The sequence below is a fragment of the Anomaloglossus baeobatrachus genome, chromosome 12 (genome assembly GCF_048569485.1).
Source record: "Anomaloglossus baeobatrachus isolate aAnoBae1 chromosome 12, aAnoBae1.hap1, whole genome shotgun sequence".
In the NCBI taxonomy this organism is placed as follows: Eukaryota; Metazoa; Chordata; class Amphibia; order Anura; family Aromobatidae; genus Anomaloglossus; species Anomaloglossus baeobatrachus.
In genome coordinates, this window is record NC_134364.1 from 47,150,990 (window position 1) to 47,171,279 (window position 20,290).

A 20,290-nucleotide genomic window follows, 5' to 3' on the forward strand; every position below is an offset into this window, starting at 1 on the left:
ATCTGTTAACTGAAATGGGAAAGTCTTGTCTTATATGTTTATTTGTTTATTTGTTTGTTTATTTATTTAGTATTCTCAGTCATGTGAGGTATAGATGACCACTAACTGTATTATGATCAGAGATGAAGTTATAAGAATGATCTAATGTATATTTTTTAGTTTTTGTTTTTATAGATGAAACCAGATGGTGGTCGATTCTGCACTGGATATGCTGCTGTTTACACCACATGAGGTAGTCTAAATTCGACCACTCCCTCCAATCCTATTGATACAGGAGACAGTGATGCATTAAATGCCCTCTCTAGATGGGTAGAACGGGAGTGGGTAAGAGTCTTTAGAGGTGTATGTAGGTTGTAGATTTTTTTCCTGTTGTCAAATGAATTAGGTATGCCGAAAAGAAAGTCTAGATCTGAGCTGATGGATTCGGATGGAGATCCTCGCACAGGTGCAGTTGACCAAGAAGCAGTGAACGGGCCTAGAGTTGAGAGTCTTTCACCAATACCGACCATGCCTTGGTGACATTGGTCACGTCAGTGACTTCTGTTACTCCTTGTGTTCTTAAATCCCTACAGGAACAAGCGATACAACAAGGAATGGAGTGTGACATGCAGGGAGCCAGCTGACTGAGGAAGGTCTGTGGACAAAGGGTGGTAAGCTTTCTCTGCCATGAGAGCTCTTCTTAATGATGGCCCAGGTAACATCTGTGAAAGAGAATTGTCAGCGTGTGCTTTGGTGACACCGGGTTCAGTACCCAGGTGGGAAGATTCACCCAGTCTTGTGAGACAAGTGCTTAGAATGAAGTGAGAAAAAAACTGTAAAGAGTCCGTAGAAACACCCTGCACCTACTCTACCCATTCTTAGAGACTGCAAACTGATTATAGATGTATATCATGAGCACGTTGTATGCAAGTCTGTGCGTGTTGTGTAAATTTCTTTCCAGGTTTGGTCAGAGGTATTCCAGTGCAGAAAACGACATTATTGTTGAGAAGCACATGAAAGGTGGTATGTAAAGAAAAATGTGTTTACAAAAAGTGTATATTTTATAGAAAAGTGGAAACTAGTAAATGGTGTATAAAATGTATATGTTCTGTTTTCTTTTTGCAATAAGCAGGTCTTTATGTAAGATGTTTTTTGGTTTAGCATAGACATGTATATTTTTATATAATTGACTGAATAGTGTGCTAAACAGGTGTATTCTCCAATTCCAGATCTTAAATCAGAGCTATTAGCATATGGTCTCCAGTCAGGAGACTGATTGATCCTAAAGGACAAGCGAGAAAGAGCTATGAGTCAACACTAGAGGAGCTGATCCAACCACAGAAACATCTATGGATCCACACCTCGCATTGCAGAAGGGTTAATCAACCAGAGCTGCACTGAGCGTTCTGCTCATACTTATCCTTTTCAGAAAACCCTGTACAGTTTTAGACCAGTCTTGCCAGAACAGTTAGAAGAGAGGACTTAGAGAACCTTGAGACATGGGAAAGTCCAACTACAAAGGGTGAGGACTCGCCTAGGAGTCCTTGGTCTCAAACCGGTGAAGAAAACCCCTTTCCCCTTTCCGCCCATGTTTCAACGTTCAGTTAGGCAGGTTTTTCAACAGATCTTTCTACCTCTCTTCCTAAGGGAACACAGTACCCTTAGAATTTAGAAATGGCAGAAGTAAGTCTTTAGGGGGGACTGTTGAGGATAAAGAATTGAGTATTCAAAAATACTTAATTCAGCCATTTCATAGACTCAGTTATATAGTTCAGTAGATGTGAACTAACACACATATTTGTGAATGCTTTTGTTTCTTATTAACATGTATATATGTATATTGCATATTCAGTGTATTTTCCTTAAACTCAGTATATACTAGGATATATATGTATAGCTTGAATATGGCCACCATTTCCTGGTTTACACCCAAGACAGATGGACAAAGAGAAATTCCTGGATCCTAGACTGACCAATCAACGGAGAATATGTAGATCTCTCTACGTCATGAAGCCCTGACTTACGATACTTGATTGGACTAAAACTTTTGTTCACACCCCCTTACTGTTTGGTCTAGAGTCTCTTTCAAACAATAAAGAACACACTTGGTTAAGAGCCCGTCATGGAGATAGATGTAACTGACTTGCTGTGCAGTTATTTTTCATTCTCGTGTGCACCCATGACATTTTAATTAGAAGCAGCAGCCGGATATCAAGAGATCCTTTGAGTCTCATCATCATCGTCATTCTGACCTTGACAGGTGTATAGCTACTGCCTCTGGAGGCCGCACAAAGAACTACACTTAAAAGTGTAAGGCCCCTCCCCTTCTGGCTATACACCCTCCCGTAGGAGTACAGATTCCTCAGTTTTAGTACCAAAGCAAGAAGGAGGAAAGCCAATAACAGTTTCAAAAACAAATTCAATCCGATAACAAGATCGGAGAACTTAAGAAACAACATGAACAACATGTGCACCCGAAAAACGAAACCCTAAGAACAAATAGGGCGGGTGCTGGGTCTCCCAATTGGAGCTAGAAGAAAAGGAATTTACGGTAAGTAAACAAAATTCCCTTCTTCTTTTTCGCTCCTAATTGGGAGACCCAGACAGTGGGACGTCCAAAAGCAGTCCCTGGGTGGGTAAAAAGATACCACATGAACGGGCTGTCAGACAGCCTCTTCCTACAGGTGGGCCACCGCCGCCTGAAGGACCTGTCTACCTAGGCTGGCATCTGCCGAAGCGTAGGTATGCACTTGATAGTGTTTGGTAAACGTGTGCAGACTCGACCAGGTAGCCGCCTGGCACACTTGCTGAGCCGTAGCCTGATGCCGCAATGCCCAGGACGCACCCACGGCTCTGGTAGAATGGGCCTTCAGTCCAGATGGAATCGGAAGCCCAGCAGAACGGTATGTGTGAAGAATTGGTTCCTTGATCCACCGCGCCAGGGTGGATTTGGAAGCTTGCGATCCCTTATGCTGACCAGCGACTAGGACAAAGAGCGCATCAGAACGGCGTAGAGCCGCCGTGCGAGAAATGTAAATCCTGAGTGCTCTCACCAGGTCCAACAGATGTAAACCCTTTTCAAATTGGTGAACTGGATGCGGACACAAAGATGGCAAAGTGATATCCTGATTGAGATGAAAGGAAGAAACCACCTTGGGAGAAAACTCTGGAATTGGACGCAGTACTACCTTGTCTTGGTGAAACACCAGGAAGGGAAATTTGCAAGATAACGCCGCTAGCTCGGACACTCTTCGAAGAGACGTGACCGCCACAAGAAAAACTACCTTTTGTGAAAGCCGAGAAAGGGGAACCTCTTTCAAAGGCTCGAAAGGCGGCTTCTGGAGAGCAATGAGAACCTTGTTCAGATCCCAGGGTTCCAATGGCCGTCTGTAAGGAGGAACGATATGACAAACTCCTTGGAGAAACGTGCGTACTTTAGAAAGCCGTGCCAAGCGCTTCTGAAAGAATACGGATAGCGCGGAGACTTGACCCTTAAGCGAGCTAAGCGACAAACCTTTTTCCAACCCAGACTGCAGGAAGGAAAGAAAAATTGGCAATGCAAATGGCCAGGGAGAAAACCCTTGAGCCAAGCACCACGCTAAGAATATCTTCCACGTCCTGTGATAGATCTTAGCTGAGGATGGTTTTCTAGCCTGTCTCATTGTGGCAACAACTTCATGAGATAAACCTGAGGCCGCTAGGATCCAGGACTCAATGGCCACACAGTCAGGTTCAGGGCCGCAGAATTCAGATGGAAAAACGGCCCTTGAGACAGCAAATCTGGACGGTTTGGTAGTGTCCACGGTTGGCCTACCGTGAGATGCCACAGATCCGGGTACCACGACCTTCTTGGCCAATCTGGAGCGACGAGTATGGCTCGATGGCAGTCGGACTTGATTTTCCGGAGAACTCTGGGTAACAATGCTAGAGGTGGGAACACATAGGGGAGTCGGAATTGCGACCAATCCTGAACCAAGGCGTCTGCCGCCAGCGCTCGGTGATCGTGAGACCGTGCCATGAAAACTGGGACCTTGTTGTTGTGCCGTGACGCCATCAGATCGACGTCCGGCGTCCCCCAGCGGCAACAGATCTGCTGAAACACGTCCGGGTGAAGGGACCATTCTCCTGCGTCCATGCCCTGGCGACTGAGAAAGTCTGCTTCCCAGTTTTCCACGCCTGGGATGTGAACTGCGGATATGGTGGACGCTCTGCTTTCCACCCACGTCAAAATCCGCTGGACTTCTTGAAAAGCTTGGCGACTGCGTGTTCCCCCTTGGTGGTTGATGTACGCCACCGCCGTGGAATTGTCCGACTGAATCCGAATCTGCTTGCCTTCCAGCCATTGTTGGAAGGCTCGCAGGGCAAGATAGATTGCTCTGATTTCCAGAACATTGATCTGCAGGGTGGACTCTTCCTGAGTCCACGTCCCCTGAGCCCTGTGGTGGAGAAACACCGCTCCCCACCCTGATAGGCTCGCATCCGTCGTGACCACTGCCCAGGACGGGGGAAGGAACGACTTTCCCTGTGACAATGAGGTGGGGAGAAGCCACCAACGCAGAGAGTCCTTGGCAGTCTGAGAGAGGGAGACAGTCCTGTCGAGGGACGTCGATTTCCCATCCCATTGGCGTAGAATGTCCCATTGTAGAGGGCGCAGATGAAACTGCGCGAACGGGACTGCCTCCATTGCTGCTACCATCTTTCCTAGGAAATGCATGAGGCGCCTCAGTGAGTGCGACTGGCTCTGAAGGAGAGATTGCACTCCAGTCCGTAGCGAGCACTGCTTGTCCAGTGGAAGTCTCACTATCGCTGAGAGAGTATGAAACTCCATGCCAAGATAAGTCAGAGATTGGGTCGGGGTTAGATGAGACTTTGGAAAGTTGATAATCCACCCGAAACTCTGGAGAGTGTCTAGTGCCACCTTCAGACTGTGTTGGCATGCCTCTTGAGAGGGTGCCTTTATAAGCAGGTCGTCTAGATACGGGATGACCGAGTGACCCTGCGAGTGCAGAACAGCTACTACTGCTGCCATGACTTTGGTGAAGACCCGGGGGGCTGTTGCCAGACCGAAAGGTAACGCTACGAACTGCAGGTGTTCGTCGTGTATGACGAAGCGTAGGAAACGCTGATGCTCTGGTGCGATCGGCACGTGGAGATACGCATCTTTGATATCTATTGATGCTAGAAAATCTCCTTGAGACATTGAGGCTATGACGGAGCGTAGGGATTCCATCCGGAACCTCCTGACTTTTACGTGTCTGTTGAGCAACTTTAGATCCAGGACGGGTCGATACGATCCGTCCTTTTTTGGGACCACAAACAGATTGGAGTAAAAACCGTGACCTTGTTCCTGAAGAGGGACGGAGGACACCACTCCTTCCGCCTTTAGAGCGGCCACCGCCTGCAACAGAGCATCGGCTCGGTCTGGTGGTGGAGAAGTTCTGAAGAAACGAGTTGGCGGACGAGAACTGAACTCTATCCTGTACCCGTGAGACAGAATATCCCTCACCCAACGGTCTTTGACGCGTGACAGCCAGATGTCGCCAAAGTGGGAAAGCCTCCCACCGACCGTGGGTGTGGGAATCGGAGACCGCAAGTCAGGAGGACGCCGTCTTGGCAACGGTTCCTCCGGCTGTCCTTTTTGGGCGTGACTGAGACCTCCAAGAATCTGAGCGTCTCTGGTCTTTTTGAGTCTTTTTTGACGAGGCGAATTGGGACCTGCCCGGTCCTCGAAAGGACCGATAACCAGACTGACCCTTCCTCTGTTGGGGTTTGTTTTGTCTGTGTTGCGGTAAGGATGAGTCCTTACCCTTGGAGTGTTTGATGATTTCATCCAAACGCTCTCCAAACAATCGGTCACGAGAAAAAGGCAAATTGGTTAAGCACTTCTTGGAATGAGAATCTGCTTTCCAATGTCTCAACCACAGGGCCCTACGCAAAACAACGGAGTTGGCTGACGCCACTGCCGTGCGGCTTGTAGCGTCAAGAACAGCATTAATCGCGTACGACGCGAATGCCGCCATTTGCGAGGTCAATGGTGCTACCTGCGGGGCAAATGCACGTGTGACTGAGTCGACTCGCGCAAGCCCGGCTGAGATAGCTTGGAGTGCCCATACGGCCGCAAAAGAAGGCGCTAATGACGCTCCAATCGCTTCATAGATGGATTTCAGCCAGAGCTCCATCTGCCTGTCAGTGGCATCTTTAAGTGCCGCTCCATCTTCAACTGCAACCAAGGATCTAGCTGCAAGCCTGGAAATTGGAGGATCCACTTTTGGACACTGGGTCCAACCCTTGACCACCTCAGGGGGAAAAGGATAGCGTGTATCTTTAAGCCGTTTAGGAAAACGCCTTTCAGGATAAGCGTGGGGTTTCTGGATTGCGTCTCTAAAGTCAGCGTGGTCCAGAAAAGTGCTTAAAGTACGCTTAGGGTATCTGAAATGGATTCTCTCGTGCTGCGAAGCTGACTCCTCTACAAGAGGAGCTGGTGGGGAAATATTTAACATCTTATTGATGTTAAATATAAGATCATTAACTATGGCGTCACCATCTGGTGTATCTAGATTGAGAGCGGTCCCAGGATCAGAATCCTGATCAGTTACGTCCGCCTCATCACCCATAGATTCATCTCGCTGGGATCCTGACCATTGAGATGAATGTGAAGGCCCGTCATAGCGAGCCCGCTTAGGCTGCCCGGGGCCATCGTCCGAGTCAGAGTCTTCACCCTGAGGTGTATATGCCCGTCCCGGAGCTTGGTAATTCAGCTGAGGGGGACCAGGGGGCAATGATTGCACAGTGTCCGTGGCCTGAAGTACAGGCCTAGCTCGCAATGTGTCAAGAATTTGTGACATAGTGAGAGACATTCTGTCAGCAAAAGCTGCAAACTCAGTTCCTGTCACTTGGACAGCATTCACAGGTGGTACACCCTGGGTCACGTCCAGCAGAGGTCCCGACTGTGCAAGCGCCGCAGGGGCCGAGCACTGCACACAATGGGGGTCCGTGGAGCCTGCCGGTAGAAAAGTCCCACATGCGGTGCAGGAAGCATATAATGTCTGTGCCTTGGCACCCTTGCGTTTTACGGACGACATGCTGCTGGCTCTCTGCAATGTGAGAGAGTCTATAGCCAAAGGGCGACCAGCGCTATGCAATACAAAGTATTTGTAGAAACAAAATACTAAGAATACTACTGGCACAAGAGGGGGTGAGCCCTGAGGGCTGCTTACCGCCCGCTGAATAGCGGGTAAGAGGCGCAGAATTCCTTGTCTGGGTCTCCCCGGCTCCCCTCTGCAGCTCAGCGTGTCAGCAGGAATGGCTGCCGGCGTCTGTGGAGAGGGGCGGTCCGTGGGAGTTTCCAAACAAAAGTGCGGGAAACAGTGTCCCCTCTGTGCCGATTGTGAGGGCTGGAGTATGTAAAAACGACTCCAGCCCTCAGCGCTGATGCACTGACCAGCGTCCCGCCCCTCTCCTGACTGGCAGGCCTGGGGGCGGGAACGAACGGAAGCAGGCCGCAAAAGCCGGGGACTCGAGTTATCAGCGCGGCCGCCGTAAAAGCGCGGGCCGCGCTGAAGTCCCCGGCGCACCACAAGTGCCAGCCGCGCCGCAGTCCCAGCGGCCGGCGCGACCGATTCCCAGAAGTGTGCCTGCTTCAGCGAAGCTGAATGAGGCCATGGCACAAGCGCCGTAGCGCTGATGTCCCCCGGCGCACTACAACACCCAGCATGCTGCGGTGTGAGCGCCAAATGCACGGGGACACAGAGTACCTTGAGGAAGCAGGGCCATGTCCCTGATGTACTCCGCTCCATCCAGCATCTTCTCCAGGGGCTGTAGATGGAGCACGGTCTCAGTGCCTGGAGACCAGTAAATCCCACTTCACCCAGAGCCCTGTAAAAAGGGATGGGGAAGGAATCAGCATGTGGGCTCCTGCCGCCGTACCCGCAATGGGTACCTCAACCTTACAAACACCTCCGACATACAGTGGGGTGAGAAGGGAGCATGCTGGGAGCCCTGTATGGGCCCTCTTTTCTTCCATCCGACATAGTCAGCAGCTGCTGCTGACTAAAAACAATGGAGCTATGCGTGCGTGTCTGACCTCCTGCGCACAAAGCTAAAACTGAGGAATCTGTACTCCTACGGGAGGGTGTATAGCCAGAAGGGGAGGGGCCTTACACTTTTAAGTGTAGTTCTTTGTGCGGCCTCCAGAGGCAGTAGCTATACACCCACTGTCTGGGTCTCCCAATTAGGAGCGAAAAAGAAAAGAAAAACTTTTCCAGAATCAGTGGAGCAGTGCCAATTGGAGAAGGTATTCAGATTAAATATATATAAGCAATAAAAAAAATGTGAATGGTCCTTTTTAAAACGATTCTAAGATTAAAGTAAGTATCACCTCTATCCACATGAGAGGTGATGAATTATAGATCAGTGGGGGTCCGACTGCTGGTTAACATGGAGCTGCAGTGCGCACGCCGGACCCTGCACCATTCATTCCCTATGGGGACAGCTGGAAAAAGCAACATTGTGCTTAGGGATGAATTGATTGGGAAGCCCCCCACACCTTAGAGGTTCGGCCAGTCCTGCTGAAAACATTTTCTCTGATGTGTATGTGGCATTTATGCTCATAGATATTAGTTGGCACAGACAAGATCTACTAGATCAATCTAATGATGGATGGAGGTAAAAAAAATTAGCCAACAGCTCTGAGTTTATTCTTTTTTCCTTTGCCTGAGCCTTTTTTTCCCTCGAGATCAGTGGAGTCAGAGGTATCTGGCAGCTGCTTATCCCTTTGTATTAAAATCACATTTTGTTTTGGCTAAGCAAGACCTGCATGTTAATGAGTCGGGGCTGCCGGTCAGCCTAAGACAAAGGGGGTAATAGGACACTGAAGACAAAAACATCTGTATGCTCCGAGTTAACTACTGTTTTTATAGAGAACACTATGGACCATGTATAATCCCGATCGCTCGGGCTCCTAAAACGTCTGTGAGAGGTGCAGCAACCGAAAAGGAGGGAATGCAGATGTGTCTCCCGCCTGCCGGAGGCTTAATCAGCGGCAACCCCGCTCTGTAATGCAATGTGTTGTCTAATGTTATGGAAACAGCGTGTTTTATCACAATCCACACAGATGTTATCCATTACGGACACATGTAAGGTTTGGCGACATTATTGAAAAGTTGCCAGAACCAAAAGGAAGAATTAATAAATTACCTCTTAAAGAGTGGAGCGCTCGTAGACGGGCGATTGTCGTGTACTATGAGTAATTAAAATATGAATAATTCATCATTGCTGCTTGTAATGGGAGTCCTAATGGATTGCTTCGTGATTAACACATTAGTTATCAGCTGAATGTCACAGAACTGCACACGTTACAGTCAACAGATGTGTTATATGTAATTTGATATATGGCCACATTCAGACATCTGTGCTTATCATCCGTACGCGGTAAGTGTTTTGCATGGACAACACACAGATGAATTACCGTATTTTTCGGATTATAAGATGTACTTTTCCTCCTAAAAATTTGGGAGGAAAATGAGGGTTGCGTCTTAAAATCCGCTGTCTGTGCAGCGATCGGGCGGTCGGGTGCCTGTGGTTGCATGCAAGCAGCCGGGTACCTGTGCTTGCGTGCGGGTGGCAGCCGGGTGCCTGTGCTTGCGTGCGGGCAGCAGCCGGGTGCCTGTGTGCGGGCGGCAGCCGGGTGCCTGTGTGCGGGCGGCAGCCGGGTGCCTGTCGGTGCCAGCTGCCTCTCTGTGCGGGTGGGCAGGCGGCTGTGCAGGAGGTTTCCCAGTGTGTCCGTGGTCCCAGTTTCAAATGGTGGCGCCGGGAGCGGGCGCAGATGGAGCTCTTGGATGAGAGCTCCATCTGCGCATAAGCCGCTCCAGGAGCCATCATTTGAACCGGGACCGCGGACACTGGGACACGCACCGCACCGGCCTGCTGCACCACTCACCCGCCGCCGCCACCACGGACCCCACTGTGCCTGCCACCACGGACCCCGCTGTGCCTGCCACCACGGACGCCACGCCTGCCACCACGGACCCCGCCGCGCCTGCCACCACGGACCCCGCCACCACTGACCCGCCGCGCCTGCGAGCACAACCTCTGCCTCCTGTGACCCCGCTTCACCACCACTGCTGCTCCTCTCCAGTATGACAACATCGGAGTATGAGAAAGACCCCATTTTTATTTTTTTACCTTTTTTATGTCTAAATTTGGGGTGCGTCTTAGAAAGCGAAAAATATGGTTTACTCTATGACGGTTTTTACACATGCGATCCGTTCTTCCCAGACCAATTAACAAACCTCATTCTGATTGACTGAGCTTGACGCTCCTAATATTAGAGCACTTATAGAAAAAAAACACACGGGAAAAAAAAAAAATGTACAAACTGACTGCATCTTACGAATTAAAGGCAATGTGTCACCGGAAAATGTCTTATTGTTTAAATCAGGTTTTAGTGTTTAATGTATTGTTCATTAATGGAGTATGTTTATTTTTTTCCGATGACATGATCTGAATTAAACATAAAAATCCTGCAATTTTCACACAGGTCACTGGGGCTTTAAGCTTTACACTTCCCGTTGTTTCAGGAAATTCACCCGTACATTAGCCACAATAAACAGAATCAGACCCTTTGTGTATTGGAGCATCTGATGAGCATGTGCAAAACTCATTGTGAAGGGAGGGGGAGCAGGGTCAGATGAAATAATGGGTCCTGATTGGTGCATCCTGTGATATCCATTGTGCATATAAATCGTTACTTGTTATCCTGGCTGTCATAATGAAACTTCTGAAAACTGTTTGTGTAAAGACAGGAAATATGAGTCTAAAAAAATAAAAATCCTGCAATTTTCACACTGGTCACTGGAAATATTTTAGACTTAAACGTCCCGTTGTTTCAAAAAAATCCACATGTGCATTAGCCACAATGAACAGAAACAGACCCTTTCTTTTGCATTGGAGCATCACATGAATGAGTGCAAAGCTCATTGTAAAGGGAAGGGAAGCAGGGTCAGATGAAATAACCTGTTGTGATTGGTGGATTCTGTTTTATCCATTGTGCACAGAATTGTTACTTGTCATCCTGGCTGTGATGATAATGAGAGTTCTGAAAACTCTTCCTGTAAAGACAGGAAGTATAAGTCTAAAATAGCCCCAGGGGTAATTGTGAATATTGCAAACACTCATTTTGTTTCTTTTTAATAAAGATTGTGGGGAAATATATAGAATTTTTCATGTAACACAAAAAATTGATGTAAGAAAAGAACATTTTCTGATGACATTCCCTTTAAGACACTGTTCAGCTTTGTTTGCCACCTTGCTGATACAAAACTGAAATTCAGCTTCAGATTTGTGTTATGGCCTTTTGCCTCAGAGTGGCCGGTTTGATAGGAAAGGTGCATGCACTGTTTGCAGGCCCTATGCTTTATAACCTGCTTGTTACGGCATACCGGATCACAGGATTCCACTATCCTCAGTCCCCCTGATGCTTCTCCCGTCCTGTACAGACAAAGCACACTCTGTTTGCAGAATGGGAGTGCGCTCAGTTTGGGCCAGCGGTGCAGCCATGCCTGTCAATCTCCGGGAGAGCAGCGATCCCCATCAAGCAGAAAGCTGGGAGGGGTGCGATCTTGAATACAAAATATTAGAACAACCCTTTAACGCAAAGCTGGTTTCCCACATCTGACATTAAAGTGAATCTGTCACCGGGCCTTTGCCACCTAATCTGAGATCTCAACATAACGTAGGGGCAGAGATCCTGATTCCATCGATGTCACTTACTGGGCTGCTTAGTGTAGTTTTGATAAAATCACTGCTTAATCAGCAGTAGATTATCATTACAGGACTACTTGGTGTGCTGCTAGGTAGTCCAGCATATTCATGAGCTCTGTATAACTGCTAGATTTCCAGCAAAGAAAATAGTGATTTTATCAAAATGACAGCAAACAGCTCAGTAAGTGACACATCATTTGAATCAAGGGTCTCTGTCTCTACTGATGGGGGAGCAAAAACCTGGTGACAGATTCCCTTTAATGGTCTGTGTACGCACTGTGATATCTGGCCCAGGTCTCGAAATCCAAAAGCCACAGACTCATATGGTATATACCTATGATGCTGTTGAGTTTGAGTCAGACCGGCCTCCGGTCCAAACATTGCAGTCAGTACCCGGCCCATGAATTCTGGATGTGTGATACAGCACCTGAGATATAAGTGCTATATGCTTCGGAGAGTCCTACCTGTATGTCAGTTTTGACAGGAGTGGGTGTACGAGGCGGTGGATCTGGACTTGGGGTCCTGTGGGTTGTTGCTGGGCTCTCACTGGTAATGCTGTCTATATCAACACAAGGTAACACCTGGAACAAAAAAGAAGTCTATGAGAGCCTTCATTAATGTTATAAGGATCATTAGTCCCAAGTGGATGGATGTAACTCTTGCCATCCAGATGGCGGATTCCCCTACAGGACCTACAAGTCATGGTTGCGATTTCCGTTTAGACCGCTGCTCACAATCATTACATGTATTTAGTCATCAGACTTATTAGAAAGTACATTGGCGATATTAAAAACCATGCATACTACAAGAACACGGGATATGTAACCCATACCTGCACACTAAGCTGGGGTGCATCCTTCTTCTCCGACCTTATCTCAACCACAGCGATATTGGGCTTCACAACCTCCGCCTTAGGCTTTGGTGGCATTGGTGGTATAGAAACATTCACGACGGGCTGAGGGTGAGCAAGAATGACAGCAGACGGTAGTGGAGCGGCTCGCCCAAACCGCGGTTTACCTGCAGCAAGCATTAAAACAAAATAAATGATGAGCTTTAATCCAGTAATTAACGGTTTCCATTGTAATGCTGCCACTAGAGGGCACTAATGGGGCAATATCAAAGCCCGTCTCTATTAACATCTAGTTCTACCATTACCTATATATGCATGAAGAACATCCTATGGATGAAACATGCTCTTTAGACTAAAAAAATGTTTTTTTCTCAATCAGCTTGCAAGTTGTTTGCTAAATAACGTGCAAGAGTAGCTCTGAATCCGACCTTGTTGCTTGTCCCTGCTCTCCTGTGACGGTGCGGAGGAAACGTAGGCGATGCTCACAGCATATGATGTGCGACCGCGACTCTGGTCTGAACTGTCAATCATCACGAGTGCACCCCCTTTCACTAACAAACTGCAAACAAGAAGTCAGGAGGCAGAAGAGCGCAGCGTTCCTGGAGGAAGAACATTCGAGAACTCCTTTAACCATTTGCCTTCTGCAGCCTCTATGCATCAATGAACATCACAGACTGCGGAAAGAGTAAACTGTGAATCAGTCAGTGAGCTCGCTCTGAATGCAGGGTTTACAGCTCTTATTTTCTCATCCTGAAATACTCTAAGCAGGTTTATGACCATATTAAAGTTGAGCTGAAATATGGTGTCATAAATCCACTTAGATAAGGAAAAGTTGTGAAGAAGAAACATCAGAATGAAATACTCAGAAGAATCTGACTGTCGGTCACTCGTAACTCATTCTGCAGTGTGCTATGTACTGTGATACATACAGGCTGGAGACGCCATATTGTTATCACATTCCAGACTAGGTCAGTTAGTCCGGAACGTGCCCTGCTGCGATTAGACCCTCACTGTCCATAGACATTGTGTCAAGGGAGAAATTTGGGTAAGACTGCTAATGGAGTCATTGTTCAGGGCAAATCCAGAGGTACGGGCCAAATTAGCTATCTGTACAGATATATTACGAGACTCAATAATCATTGAACACATGACATGTTCTCTGATTGAGCTAAGGCTTGCGTCTGAACTCGTGTATTATAAAACTTGTGATTATACCATACAACATTCAACTTTGACCTTAAAACAAGAACAGGGAGTGATGATCCCACACATTGCATCCCTAAATTCAACTGTGAGAAAACCATAATTATAAAATTCTCTCATTATTCTGGCCTGATTATCTAGTTAAAACATTCTTTCGTTGTGTGAAATCACTGATAAAACTTTCACTCAGGGCTTCACTGTCCATTGTTTATACATCTGTTCACTCGTCCTTGGTTAACCCTTTCTTGAATTTACAGCATAGAATCATATTATGGCGTCTGTGCGATTGTCATATAGACACACAGATAATTATACAACTACATCTATATTTTGATTATTTACATACACAGATAATCTTATTACATCTGAACAAACAATTTATAGCCCAGGCTACCTTCACAATTTTACATAGAGAGCCTAATGTGGGTGGAAGCAGCCTTCTCAGCTCTGCTGCACTGCTAAATCTAAAAACTTTGATTCTGTAAGAATCACTGCGCACAGTAAACTAAGTGATACATTGCTGTAAACGTGGTCTCTTTGTCTACATCATGCTGCTCTCAGATGTGGTAGCAGGAAAGAAGATTTTGGATACTCACCCTAAAATCTCTCTCTTTCTTGGAGCCTTCACTGGGGGACACAGGAAACCATGGGTGTATGCTGCCGCCACTAGAAGGCTGACATTAGGAAATAAATTAGTTAGCTCCCCCTCAGTAGGATACACCCACCGACCGGAGCCAAGATGATCAGTTAGTGTCAAAGCAAAAAGAGAAGCAACCTAAAATAAAAAAGAGAATTTTGTTTACTTACCGAAAATTCTTTATCTTATAGTTCCGTATTGGGAGACCCAGACCTTGGGTGTTTAGCTTCTGCCTCCGGAGGACACACAAAGTACTACACTTAAAAGTGTAGTTCCTCCCTCTGAGCTTATACACCCCCTAGTGAGCCAGTCCCAGCCAGTTAAGTGCAAAAGCTGAAGGAGAATAGCCACCCACAAGTAGAACAGAGCAAGAGCCGTAACAACCGGAGACTCTGTCCACAACAACAGCCGGTGATAACACGCGAAACAAGAAATTGCCAACAGGCAACAGGGAGGGTGCTGGGTATCCCAATACGGAACTATAAGAAAAAGAATTTACGGTAAGTAAACAAAATTCTCTTTTTCTTTATCGTTCCTTTGGGAGACCCAGACCTTGGGACGTTCCAAAGCAGTCCCTGGGTGGGAATAAACAGAAAAACTAAGAAGTAGGCAGAACCTAACTTCACAAATGGGCGACAGTCGCCTGAAGGATGCGTCTTTCCAAGCTCGCATCTGCCGAAGCATGAGCATGCACTTGGTAGTGCTTCGAAAAGGTATGCAGGCTAGTCCAAGTGGCAGCCTGACAGACTTCTTGAGCCGTACCCTGGTGCCTAAAAGCCCAAGAGGCACCGACAGCTCTGGTCGAGTGTGCCTTGATCCCCGGCGGGGGAGGCACCTGAGTACTCTGGTAGGCGTCCGAAATGGTCGATCTAATCCAACGGGCTAAGGTCGGCTTAGAAGCAGGGAGGCCCTTGCGCCGACCTGTGGTTAGCACAAAAAGAGAGGTGCACCGCCTAAGCGCAGCGGTGCGAGACACATAGATCCGGAGAGCACACACCAGATCTAGAGTATGCAGCGCTTTTTCAAAGCGATGAACAGGAGCCGGACAGAAGGAAGGTAGGGTAATGTCCTGGTTAAGGTGGAAAGGAGAGACCACCTTAGGAAGAAAGTCCGGAGTCGGATGGAGAACCACCTTGTCTTGATGAAAAACTAAAAAAAGGTGACTCCGAAGAGAGCGCAGCCAAATCAGAGACTCTCCTGAGAGAAGTTATGGCAACCAGAAAGGTCACCTTCTGAGAAAGACGATACAAAGAAACCTCCCTAAGAGGCTCAAAAGGGGGTTTCTGCAATACCGTGAGGACCAAGTTAAGGTCCCAGGGATCCAAGGGCCGCCGATAAGGCGGAATGATGTGAGACGCGCCCTGCATGAAGGTGCGGACCTGAGCCAGCCGAGCGAGACGCCGCTGGAACAGAACTGACAGAGCTGAGACTTGTCCCTTGAGAGAGTTGAGGGACAGTCCTAGCTGCAGACCGGACTGTAGAAAAGACAGAAGGATCGGCAAAGAGAATGGCCAAGGAGGATGACCGGTAGAGCGACACCAGGACAGGAAAATTTTCCAAGTCCTGTGATAGATCTTAGCGGAGGAAGCCTTACGGGCCCGAGTCATAGTGGAGATGACTTCAGGAGGAATACCAGAAGCCGTCAAAATCCAGGACTCAAGAGCCACGCCGTCATATTGAGAGCCGCAGAATTCGGGCGGAAAAACGGACCTTGCGAGAGTAGGTCTGGACGGTCCGGGAGATGTCACGGCATCTCTACAGACAGGTGGAGCAGGTCCGGATACCAAGCTCGCCTGGGCCAGTCCGGTGCAATGAGGATGACTCGACGGCCCTCCATTCTGATCTTGCGCAGGACTCTGGGCAAGAGAGCTAGAGGGGGAACCACGTAAGACAGACGAAACTGGGACCAGTCTTGAACCAGAGCGTCCGCGGCGAAGGCCTGAGGATCGTGGGAGCGAATCACGTAAACAGGAACTTTGTTGTTGTGACGGGATGCCATTAGGTCCATGTCCGGAGTGCCCCATTTGCGGCAGATTGACTGAAACACTGCCGGGTGCAGGGACCACTCGCCACCGTCCACGCTTTGACGGCTGAGATAATCTGCCTCCCAGTTTTCCACACCTGGGATGTGGACTGCGGATATGGTGGACTTGGAGTCCTCCGCCCATTGGAGGATGCGTTGTACCTCCATCATTGCCAGGCGGCTGCGTGTCCCGCCTTGGTGATTGATGTAGGCAACCGCTGTCGCGTTGTCTGACTGGACTCAAATGTGCCTGCCCGCCAACAGGTGGTGAAAAGCTAGGAGAGCTAGAAGCACGGCTCTGGTTTCCAGCACATTGATTGAAAGGGTGACGTAACAGCGACGTCGTTGTCGCTGTCGCTATGTATGAACCCAGCTTAAAGGTAACAACGGAAATCTGTTCTGAATTCCTGTCCAGTCCTACTAATTTACTCATGGATATTGCAGACAAAGAGGGGTAGGATTGGGAGTCTCCGGGAAGGATTCAAATGAGAGGACGGCACTTACCCCGGAGAGAAGTCGGAGACCCTGACTCTGCAGTGCGGGAGACAAGCAGCTGGGGTTGTGGCGGAAACAGCTGGCATCAGGGGGATATAATGTAGCGCCGAGAAAGGAGTGGCATAAGAAATGAGTGCGCTGTGTTACCGAGCATCTAGGGTGCAAGATGCGCTAAGATTGGTTGAGGCCGGAGTGCGGGAAGCACGGGAGAGCCCGAGCATCTAATTGACCGAGTTGGCAGGGACATGTCCTGGCCACAGGAGTAAGCCCTGAGCCAAGCCAGGAACTCAATTTTGAAACCTGGCTGCCAAGGAAAACCAAAGCGGCATGAATGTCGCAATTGAGCCAGAAAATGAAATTAAAGCGACTGTAAGTGACTAGACTTAGAACCTTTAAAGTCTAGCTCCGCCTCTCAGGGATGAGAGGGGAAATGTACTGACAACAATATTATATATATATATATATATATATATATATCTATATATATATCTATATATATATATATATATCTATATATATATATATATATATATATATATATATATATATATATATATATATATATATATATATATACACACATACATACACAGTGTACATATGTATACATATATACATACATACATACATACATACATACACACACCCAGACATTTATTATTATTTTTTTTTTAATCAGGAGCCCCCCTCATTCTCCCCAAAACCTAGGGTGAACGATACCTGTCCTTAAGACCCTGAAATTCTTATTTAAAGCACGATAGCGAAGCAGTCATATGGAATCCCAGATGCTGTCTGCCGGGCGGCTAGAAAGTGTCAGATTTGACTTCCCTCCCTGCACAACGGGATTTTGTGAGTGAGCAGGCAGGGGTACGGAGGCAAGGACCGACTGCAGACAGCCCCAAATACTCTTGATGTGTTAGGGTCCTGTCTGTGACCAGAGATACAGTGACACAGCCCCATACTGAGCACTCGGTCTATAGGGTGGATGACAGAGTACACAACTTCACTCTGTTGCCCAATCAGAAGCTGACTTTGAAAGCTAAAAGGAAATCAATAATACAAAACAACACACCCAAAAGGTAGAAACAGAACTAGGTGGAGTCCTGTGTCTGCCTCCTACTGACACTAAGCTAAATCTGATCAGCTCATCTCCGGTGGGTGTATACTACCAAGGAGAAGGTAACTATTTTTGCATAGTGTCACCCTCCCAGTGGCAGTAGCATACACTTATGGCTTCCTGTGTACCCAATGAAGCGATAGAAAAAACCTGCTGACTGATGTCCTTTGATTACATATTTAAAAAAATAAATAAAAATCTAGAAAAATAATTTCTGACTGATGTAAAGATGTATCACACAATGTACCTATATAGAAGTGTTCAAAGGTGAATATTCACTTTAAAGGGAAGCTCTACCCGCAGCTCTCTACATCCTATATAGGGCATGATATACAGTCATATGAAAAAGTTTGGGCACCCCTATTAATGTTAACCTTTTTCTTTATCACAATTAGGGTTTTTGCAACAGTTATTTCAGTTTCATATATCTAATAACTGATGGACTGAGTAATATTTCTGGATTCCAATGAGGTTTATTGTACTAACAGAAAATGTGCAATCCGCATTTAAACAAAATTTGACCGGTGCAAAATTATAGGCACCCTTATCAATTTCTTGATTTGAACACTCCTAACTACTTTTTACTGACTTACTAAAGCACTAAATTGGTTTTGTAACCTCATTGAGCTTTGAACTTCATAGGCAGGTGCATCCAATCATGAGAAAAGGTATTTAAGGTGGCCACTTGCAAGTTGTTCTCCTATTTGAATCTCCTATGAAGAGTGAGCTCCTCAAAACAACTCTCAAATGATCTGAAAACAAAGATTATTCAACATAGTTGTTCAGGGGAAGGATACGAAAAGTCGTCTCAGAGATTTAAACTGTCAGTTTCCACTGTGAGGAACATAGTAAGGAAATGGAAGAACACAGGTACAGTTCTTGTTAAGCCCAGAAGTGGCAGGCCAAGAAAAATATCAGAAAGGCAGAGAAGAAGAATGGTGAGAACAGTCAAGAACAATCCACAGACCACCTCCAAAGACCTGCAGCTTCATCTTCCTGCAGATGGTGTCAATGTGCATTGGTCAACAATACAGCGCACGTTGCACAAGGAGAAGCTGTATGGGAGAGTGATGCGAAAGAAGCCGTTTCTACAAGCACGCCACAAACAGAGTCACCTGAGGTATGCAAAAGCACATTTGGACAAGCCAGTTACATTTTGGAAGAAGGTCCTGTGGACTAATGAAACAAAGATTGAGTTGTTTGGTCATACAAAAAGGCGTTATGCACGGAGACAAAAGAAGGGAATTTTGTTACTTACCGTAAATTCCTTTTCTTCTAGCTCCTATTGGGAGACCCAGACGATTGGGTGTATAGCACTGCCTCCGGAGGCCACACAAAGCATTACACTAAAAAGTGTAAGGCCCCTCCCCTTCTGGCTATACACCCCCAGTGGGATCACTGGCTCACCAGTTTTAGTGCAAAAGCAAGAAGGAGGAAAGCCAAGAACTGGTTTAAACAAATTCACTCCGAAGTAACGTCGGAGAACTGAAAACCGTTCAACATGAACAACATGTGTACCCGAAAAACAACCAAAAATCCCGAAGGACAACAGGGCGGGTGCTGGGTCTCCCAATAGGAGCTAGAAGAAAAGGAATTTACGGTAAGTAACAAAATTCCCTTCTTCTTCGGCGCTCCATTGGGAGACCCAGACGATTGGGACGTCCAAAAGCTGTCCCTGGGTGGGTAAAGAAATACCTCATGTTAGAGCTGCAAAGACAGCCCTCCCCTACGGGGAGGCAACTGCCGCCTGCAGGACTCTTCTACCTAGGCTGGCGTCCGCCGAAGCATAGGTATGCACCTGATAATGTTTGGTGAAAGTGTGCAGACTCGACCAGGTAGCTGCCTGGCACACCTGTTGAGCCGTAGCCTGGTGTCGTAATGCCCAGGACGCACCCACGGCTCTGGCAGAATGGGCCTTCAGCCCTGATGGAACCGGAAGCCCAGCAGAACGGTAGGCTTCAAGAATTGGTTCTTTGATCCATCGAGCCAGGGTGGCTTTTGAAGCCTGCGACCCTTTGCGCTTACCAGCGACAAGGACAAAGAGCGCATCCGAGCGGCGCAGGGGCGCCGTGCGGGAAATGTAGATTCTGAGTGCTCTCACCAGATCCAACAAATGTAGATCCTTTTCATACCGATGAACTGCATGCGGATAAAAGGAAGGCAAGGAGATATCCTGATTAAGGTGAAAAGAGGATACCACCTTAGGGAGAAACTCCTGAATGGGGC

At 47.4% G+C, this 20,290-nt stretch overlaps 1 protein-coding gene across 3 annotated transcripts in view; it reads right to left on the reverse strand.

The window, feature by feature from the left end:
- Positions 1-20,290, reverse strand: part of KIAA0586 (KIAA0586 ortholog) — a 355,375-nt gene that overhangs the window by 167,351 nt on the left and 167,734 nt on the right. For all 3 annotated transcript variants that reach the window (XM_075329931.1, XM_075329932.1, XM_075329930.1), the window contains 2 exons: positions 12,572-12,756; positions 12,204-12,320 (listed from right to left, as the gene is read on the reverse strand). In XM_075329931.1, coding sequence (XP_075186046.1) covers positions 12,204-12,320; positions 12,572-12,756 — 302 coding nt within the window. The remainder of the gene's footprint in view (positions 1-12,203; positions 12,321-12,571; positions 12,757-20,290) is intronic.